An 8,513-nucleotide genomic window follows, 5' to 3' on the forward strand; every position below is an offset into this window, starting at 1 on the left:
TTTAACAACAATGAAAAACACGTTTTATTCTCACGTATATAACTGTCTTTCAGACATTTAAAGTACAAAGACCTCTTACGATAGTCTCCCCAAAAAGATAACCAATATATATAATATTCAATGAGTTTATGCTTAAATAATGTTAATTGAGAGCATTTCATTTAATATCTTTTTAACATTTTGTACATAAGAAAAGAAATGCTGCGATATTCTATTATTTCTACTATTTCCAATCTTTTTATATTGAAATTAATAGTATTGCCAAAATCAGAAATATCACGCTAATAAAATTTCTTCACGCATTCACTCTTTCTGTTCCATATCTGTCATTCGCTTTTTGTGACGATTTATAGCTTCCTGATGACGCTTAATCTGTTCCTCGTGGAATGAGATTTCATCGTGGAGGCTCTCTCGCATCTTTTGTAATTGTTCCTTTTGCTGAAATAAAATATTTAAACTTATATAATAAGCAAATCAAGTTTTTTATGCGAAGAAAGTTAACAGAAGAGAAAAAATGCCGACCAGATTATAAAAGTATTGATCTTCATGGGCAGCTTCCATCTTTCCGAAGGAACCACCAGCATCACGAATGGCACCACCACTACCACCTCCTTTTCCAGCACCGGAACCACGTTCTCCAGACATTCTTATGTGACTACAACACAATACATATTTAAATTATAACAAAATATTTGAAAAATAAAAAAACTTTTACTTGAAAAAATAAAATAAGATATTATTCAAAGGGGTTATGTCTACTACTATCTACTAAAGCATTACATAATGTTGATATAGCGTTCGTTCGGGTCATATGTCACAAATATATAATACATTAAAAAGAGACAATTTGCATTCAGCGAAAAAATAAGAGCATTTTTATAGACTGATATATAAGTGCGAATAAAGATGACTGAAATTTACGTCTATGATGGGGGAAACACCGGGTAAGAAGCGTGAATGAAAGGTATTTATTCGAAATAAATTATTGCGTTTCCGAGAGTATATCGCGAAGCTGTTCCGATACCTTAACGCAGAGATATTCCGCGAAAAGGTCGTAATTGCTCGTTGCATTTTTTCCCGATCACGAAACACTTGGTATCAGACGTTAGACGAAGACTTGGCAGATCGACAAGAACGACTTGGAGCGGTCTCTTGTCGTAAACGAAACGCTTATTCTTAGAACGTAAAACTCACAATCAGTCGCGCCCGGCGATGCAGGCGCCGCGAATATCGACGGATTCCCGCGATTTCAAACGTCGAGCATACTTTTTTGGAGCATTCGAATTAAACTAGAATCGCTAATACGTGTATAAGAATGTTGAGAACCGAATAAATCGACCTATAGTATTCGGCGGCTTGATCTTCCATCAACTGCTTCTTGATCTCGGATGTTTTCAATTCATTGATGGCAGTCTGCTTTTGCAATTCTGCACGTTCCAGCTCGATGTGCAGCATCCGCAATTTGATCTCGTGCTCGCGTTGCGTAGACTTGAAGATCCACATGGCTCTCTGCACCGATTTGTCTTTGTCGGATGAGACCGGGTTGTTCCAACCCATGGAAGCGGAGGATAACTCGTTCCTCGCGTCGTTGAGTTCTGTCGCTTGAAAGAAAAATATTCTCTACTTGTTTGCTGTATTTTGCGCATAGAATTAAAAAAAAAGACATCGTGTACCATCGTCAATACGGGACGTCGATACGCTGTCGGGGCAAGCGGTTTTTTGTTCGACAAGGTCTACGGGCTCGTTCTCTGTCGCGATCCTGGAACGCTTCTGCGGCAAGAAACCGTCATCCGATAGTTTTTGCGACAATTCGCCGCGACTGTTCTCATCCTCCGTATCGCTGTTGACCTCGATCTTAATCTCGTGTCCCTGCCCTAAATAATCGTCCCGATAATTTTGAATATAATGATAATTTCGAAAGTAGCGAGGGGTTGCTCGAAAACCGCGTCCGAAAGCCCAACCTGACGTCTCCGGCGTGGGTAACGTCAATTTATCCAGGATGGCGTGTATCGCCGTTCGATTTGTCGGATTTTCATTATCCTGACTACTGTCGTCCGAACGATCGGCCTCGCAATCGTTCTTACGCACGCTCTCCATCAATCGCCATACCTCGATCGATAGATTCGATGGTTGGGACTTGACGGCCGCTTCCGGTCCCAAAGTTCGCACCTGCGCGGATGACACCGTAAGAAAGATAGATGAAACAGGAGAGGAGAAAAAAATGATATATAAACGCGCCTCGAATCGGCCGCACCTTTTCCGCGTACGTGTACATCTCCATTCTTGCCTGCGCCTTCATCCGTCGCCATTGTTCCCTGATCCTGGTGATGTCCCGATCTGCCGAAAATCTGCCGCGGAATGCGCAATAGATCTGTTGCCAGGCGAGGGACTTCATCGCGGACGCGGCCGCGTCGATTTTCTTGTTCTCGATCGCGTTCACGTGGTGCTTGATCAGGGTAAACAGAGCGTTCTTCTCCTCGGGGATCCAATTCTGCGTCCTCTCCCTCTTCTTCAGCAGCACCGTAGTCGCTTCCGCGGACATGCTCCTTTTTATAAAGTTAACGGAGCGCTATCAGCGGCGGCTTTGCTCAAAGGAAACACCGACTTTCGTCTAATTTGAAGTTAATCCACGTCGATTCGCGGATACAAACGACGTCTCCTATACGCGCATTGATCCACCGTTGTTTCGCGGCCTCGTTTGCTTGTTTAAGCGCGGTTTTAGAACAGTCAGCTGTTTAGTTGCTACCGACGTCGCCGATGTGTCTACCGAGTGTCTGCCGCGAAAAAGTCGCCGCAATTTTAATTCGCGACTACTTGGAATTATATTTATATGAAGATCTCTTTTTACGCACTTAAATTACTTTATCAATACAATAGCATCATTGCTTTTACAATCAATTCCGTGACTAATTCGAAGATCGTGACGCGACTTTTTATTTACGATTAATATATGTGTCTGCAATTATAAAATTTTGAATATATAATATATATTTACGAGACACTATATATATTTTTGCTCCTTATATAAAATTTCTTAAACAATATTAAATTAAATTTGTATTATAGACGGAACGTGCGAAAAGCGTTGGATGAAACACGAGCGTTTCGGAGCGAAGTGAGAAGAGGAGATGATAGCTCGGTAATATGTAAACAGCCGAAAGATAAGCAAGCGACTTAAATCCGAACTAAGGGACGACTAAACGCCGGCCATTTTGGCACGGTACTAGCTAGAACGCGCTCGATATTAACAAATCTCGGTTCCGGGATGGGACGGGAGAGGAGAGAGGACGAGATGAGGACGAGAAGAGAGAGGGATATCCGACGTTCCGCGCAACGCAAACATTGTTTCGTTTCATTTCGCGACCCGTCGCGGAATCATATTGCGCCGATTCCAATATTTCCATCGTTTTATTGCGATTCTAGCGGATCCCCACCTCTCGTCGAGCGCCGTCGCGTCCGCGTATCATCCTTCTCTCTCCTTGTCTATCTCTACGAATACCTCGACACAATTAATCGTAATAAATTATTTCAGTATTTTTGTGACGAGAAAAATTTTTGGGCGATATTATATTTCCGAATAAGCAAAAAATAATATATAAAGACAAATGTAAAATCTCTGCACGCCTACACACACACACACACACACACACATACATACACACACGGTTAAAAATTTGTCTGTAATTTTCCTTCTCACTGTTCAAATCAATAGCGATATTTTTTTTCGTTTCTATCTTCCCATAAATCTATCACGAAAGCTAACACAGAAACACACCAACTTTACTGCGCAACTGTAATCACACTATTTACAATCTCTCTCATTCTTGTACTTTATACGTTCCCGAGTTTTATGATCGGTTTATGTAACGCATCGGATAAGTTAGCTGCATGCGCGAAAATTAAACGCCCTCGAGAAAAGGGAAGTTTTTAACTCTTCGAGCAAAACAAGAAATGCTGACAACGTAAATTACAGGTGCGAAGTTATAGCATCATAAAATGCTTATCACGTAATATCGAGTTTAACGAAAAAGATTGCTAAATAATTGGAATCTGTTTATTTCAAACATTTTTAAAGCTTATTGGTATATCTTTGTAAAGACGCTTTTCGCGACTACCTCTCTCGATCATAGATTAAATAATTGATCTTGTTGCCCTTTTTCTTTTTATACCAAAATATACAATAACATTCATCAGAATTGTCAGAAGCAGTAACCCGGTCATGTCCCACCAAAAGTTCCCTTCGTTATATCCATACTTCGATAAAACTTCCGTTCCATTCGATAAACAAGGCAGGTCGCGATTGACTGGACAGTCTAAAAAAAAAATATCAGAATGTTAATAAATGTGTTTGCTCACCTATAATAAATAATCAACAATCGATATTAACCGATATTCTTTATTCCCGACCAGTATATTATCGATACAGCTGCGGTGGCGTAATAAAAAACCGACACATATTTGAAGTAGCCCAAGTAGCTCGGCAGAGTTCTACAAAAATAATAAACATTTGATGTACTATATTAATCAATTCGTTATACATATATAATATCGATATAACGCGCAACGCTTTCTTACCGAAGATTGTAAAACACACCCGCCGTCAAAAGGAATAGCAAATCGAACGGTACCATTATCGTGACAACAATGTCGATGTCGGTGATCCAACTGGAAATCATCATGCCGTATGCGGTACCGCAAATCGCCGTCATTGTCGTACAGAGACAATACAAGCAAAAGTCAAGTAGCCAAAATTCGGAATGTAACAGGAAATACATTACGACCGTGAACAAAAATGCTTTGAATATTGTCTTGGGTATCTGAGGAGTTTTGTATCGTAATTATATGTCGTGTCGATCTTGTTTTTTCTTTTCACGATGCATTAAATAATTACCGAGCCGAAAATAGTGGCGAAGTAATAGGGTCCTGGCGCATATACGGTACTCTCGCGAAGGTAAAGAACAAGTTCGCCAGGTAATTCGTAAATGACAGAATAGGCGACCGTAAATATAATTTCAGATATCATCATATATAACGCACCGCGAATGTTTTGTATTCCCTCTTGTGTCGATGATTTAGTGCCGACATAAAAAATACTGACAAAGATTACGGATAGCTGCAAGATTATAGTTTTCTTTTACACTAAAATTTATGCCTCGTCTGATAACATCAAGATATTTTTATTAATTTATTACCGAAAAAGAAAACCACGCGGTCCAATTGTCGGAAACTGTCCTTTTATCTTGCAAAAATATTCTCCAGAGCAACCAATAAAATTGTACAAACCATCCTGATTTTCTATAAAGATATATAATGATCAATTAGATGTTATATCTATAGAGATTCTTTTGAAAAATTCTGTGGTCGTTTTTTATTTCAATACTTTTGTGGAACGACGCGCGCGTGAAAAATTGTTCTCGCATTCTCGATCGCAGGAATTTTTGACAGTGACGATTGCGAGAACGCTCGACACAGTTCAATACTGCGATCCGTTGTCCAATTTTGACGTGACAGGATGTTTATGTAATATTCGGACTCGTCGTAGTTTACAGGACAGTGATAATCCTGGCTATGCAAACATATCGATTGTTTTGTCATTATTACTCGCCGCAATTTAATGCAACTGCGATTAATCGAAACATCAGGTTTACCTTTTAAAAAAATCTGTAGCATTTCCTAAAGTCCCGAAGTATATCGATCTTCCATCCGCCATTAATAATACATGACTGAACATATTGTATATCATCATACCGGGCTGATGAATCGTACAAAAAATTATTGTACCTCTCGATGCAATCAGTTTCAACGATTGCACGACGCATATCGCGGCAAAAGTGTCCAGACCTACATTTAATATTGCACAATACTTGACGTAATCTCTTGCGTAAAGCGATAACTTTGACATTCTCACCTGTGGTTGGCTCGTCTAGAAAAAATATTTTAGGCTTTGTCACTAATTCCGTGGCTAACGATAAACGCTTTCTTTCACCGCCCGATAGTTTCGATATAAGAGTATCGATACATTCGTATAATGCAAGATCTCGCAAAAGTTCTTCGCCCAAGGTTTTTCTTCGTAATGCACTGCAACTATTTCCCATTTTCAGAGCACACTAAAGAGAAATACATAGTTTTATATTGACACTAATAATCTCTCTCTCTCTCTCTCTCTCTCTCTCTCTCTCTCTCTCTCTCTCTCTCTATCGTAAAAAAATTATATTGTATTTAATAATTTAAATTTGCTCTCAATCGCGACTCGTGGACAGAGCAAAGAGAAATAAATGAAATCGTTTGTTAAATATATCTTTTCAATACCACGAACGACATATACTCCCTTGGTGTGAGTGCAGAGGGCAGAGCGTCAAACTGCGGCATATAACTCGATATTTCTGCCATCGTTTCTTTGGAAACGTCGTGCCCATTGATCTTCACTGTGCCCGAAGTTAATTTGAGCCTTCTCGCCAAGGCAGCAAGAAACGTGGTTTTGCCGGCGCCACTAAAGAAATAAGTCTGCCCTTGACGTGAATTTATCGTAAAATTATCACGACGAAACATGCTAATATAGAATTTGCGTACCTTGGTCCTAATATAGCAAACATATTACCGGTTTCTGCGTATCCAGATACTATAAAAAGTATCGACATTAATATATATTATTCGTTGATAAAAATGATTAAATAATAAATATTTAATGTAATCTAGATATACAAATTCGTTTTTCGCTGCAGTTTAATGTCGACAAAACATTACCTCCTTTCAGTATAGTAAACATTTTCACGCTTTTTTTACGCAACAACTTGCACCACACTTTTCCCGAACACTCATCATCCTCAATAGGTACAGTAACGGTCATATTTTCCCAGAACAGATGAAAAATTTGGAAAGTCATCTCATCGTCAATCGAATTTGTTAATTGTACCATTGTAACTATTCACTTCTAAAAAGCTTCTCTGCTTAATATTGCTGGAGCATTATGAAACTAAAAAAAAATTTCGCTATCTCTATTTCTCTGCTTCTTAATATTTCTTATCATCGTTATCTAGAGTCGTATATATGTTTGTGAAGAAGATTAATATACTTACTAGATTTTGCTAATTTCGAATCACATAGACATTTATTTTCATTATACGATTTCAGCTGAGAAAGGAAGATGACAAAAAAAGATGGGATGATGCATATATCGGAAGAAAAGGAAAAAGAGAATCAATGTATTACGCGCTATCTAATATAAACAAATTTAATACAGTTAAATATTGTTGTATCTATATTGTGTATTGTATCTATACAAAAAAGTTTGAAGTAGGCAAAGGTAGTAATGTTATTATTGTTGAGTGGTAATAGCGAGTTATACGTATATAATTTTTTCGTAAATAACATAATATATGTATATATCTACAATTTTCTCTGCGATAACACGATATGCGCGCTGCATTATAAATCGCTATATAAAAGTGCAAAACATTGCTCGAAAGGTGAAAAAGATCATCAATGTAAAATCTGAATTATTTACAGTAATGTATACATGCATATGTAGCTCTTGATACATCGTCGATTACTCGCCAATATACCTATGCTGACGTACGTAAATCTCTATCAAGAATATTACACATTTGCATTTCCTCTCGTGTCTTGGAATTCGGAAACGAGATATCGCTCATTAAAAATTCCCAAGTTTTTTTTACCGCAGTTTTATTTTCGCCCTGAATTTCAGTCCAAACAGTTGCGACGCTACCGGTAAATTCGTTTAAACGCATTGTCTACTGTAAAATGGTCATTAGACGTGACATGGCGCACTAATTGCAATCAGCTACCTCGAATAATTAGATGTGACCGTGCGAACGAAGGCATAATGTTGTCGACAAATCAATTCGAATGAGATAAATAGTAAAAAGTACGATCGATGCAAGTACGAAGCGTATTACTGCCAATCTAATGATATCGATTGAACTAATTGAAGTAAGAGTACTATGTTCTTTGCTACAACACGTAAAATTTTTAATTCTTGCTATTAATGATGCTAAAAGCGATCCTATAAATAGTAGTCATTGGTTTGATTTTGGGCGGAATGTAAGCATTGTTGTATGTATATAAATCTATTTATAATTCGTTCAATACTTGAATATACACACGTACATGTAATATTGCACTTAAAACAAGTATTGCATAAGAAAGTTTAAAATACCTTAAATAGTGAAATTTTGTTTCATTTGCACGATAAATATTTCGAGACTTTAATTTTGTAAGTATAATGCTATATAAGTCACAATATAAAAAGTATAAACATATACGGCATATATACGGTATATCGCGATAATTGCAAGCTGTATCAATAAAACACAATTTCACGATTCTCATTGACCTATGATTTGCGACAGCGTGTTAATCTATTAAAAAGAAATATATCGGGAAGACTACCAAAGTCATTATGTCATCATTACGCAGTTCAAGCGTTACTTATATTATATAAGAAATATTTTTAAAAAAATTTTATACATATATAGTTATTATAATTTTTTTAT

General features: G+C 37.6%; 3 protein-coding genes across 6 annotated transcripts; all 3 read right to left on the reverse strand.

Moving 5' to 3' along the window:
* On the reverse strand, positions 1–1,163 carry LOC115238953 (ATPase inhibitor mai-2, mitochondrial-like). Its single transcript, XM_029813194.1, has 3 exons — positions 1,025–1,163; positions 523–655; positions 1–438 (listed from the first exon to the last, which is right to left on the reverse strand). The coding sequence occupies exons 1-3, from the start codon at positions 1,069–1,071 to the stop codon at positions 304–306; spliced, it is 315 nt and encodes a 104-aa protein (XP_029669054.1). The 5' UTR covers positions 1,072–1,163; the 3' UTR covers positions 1–303.
* Positions 1,164–1,175: 12 nt separating this feature from the next.
* LOC115238952 lies at positions 1,176–3,338 on the reverse strand. 3 transcript variants are annotated; one of them, XM_029813193.1, is made up of 4 exons: positions 2,255–3,336; positions 1,962–2,169; positions 1,674–1,874; positions 1,176–1,601 (listed from the first exon to the last, which is right to left on the reverse strand). In XM_029813193.1, exons 1-4 carry the CDS (start codon positions 2,540–2,542, stop codon positions 1,285–1,287), a joined length of 1,014 nt encoding a protein of 337 aa, XP_029669053.1. In that variant the 5' UTR covers positions 2,543–3,336; the 3' UTR covers positions 1,176–1,284. The 3 variants fall into 3 exon arrangements, with proteins under 3 accessions (XP_029669053.1, XP_029669052.1, XP_029669050.1); XM_029813192.1 differs by having other exon boundaries at positions 1,176–1,595; positions 1,674–2,169; positions 2,255–3,338; XM_029813190.1 differs by having other exon boundaries at positions 1,674–2,169; positions 2,255–3,337.
* Positions 3,339–4,047: 709 nt separating this feature from the next.
* On the reverse strand, positions 4,048–7,113 carry LOC115238951 (protein scarlet-like). Of its 2 annotated transcripts, XM_029813188.1 has the most exons (12): positions 7,077–7,113; positions 6,745–6,973; positions 6,571–6,619; positions 6,310–6,490; positions 5,909–6,107; positions 5,649–5,841; positions 5,381–5,566; positions 5,193–5,295; positions 4,892–5,113; positions 4,576–4,817; positions 4,388–4,488; positions 4,048–4,313 (listed from the first exon to the last, which is right to left on the reverse strand). In XM_029813188.1, exons 2-12 carry the CDS (start codon positions 6,914–6,916, stop codon positions 4,132–4,134), a joined length of 1,830 nt encoding a protein of 609 aa, XP_029669048.1. In that variant the 5' UTR covers positions 6,917–6,973; positions 7,077–7,113; the 3' UTR covers positions 4,048–4,131. The 2 variants fall into 2 exon arrangements, with proteins under 2 accessions (XP_029669048.1, XP_029669049.1); XM_029813189.1 differs by lacking the exon at positions 7,077–7,113 and having other exon boundaries at positions 6,310–6,504; positions 6,745–6,762.
* Positions 7,114–8,513: the final 1,400 nt, after the last annotated feature.

The sequence above is a fragment of the Formica exsecta genome, unplaced genomic scaffold, assembly GCF_003651465.1.
Source record: "Formica exsecta isolate Colony F162 unplaced genomic scaffold, ASM365146v1 scaffold363, whole genome shotgun sequence".
NCBI classification, from domain to species: Eukaryota; Metazoa; Arthropoda; class Insecta; order Hymenoptera; family Formicidae; genus Formica; species Formica exsecta.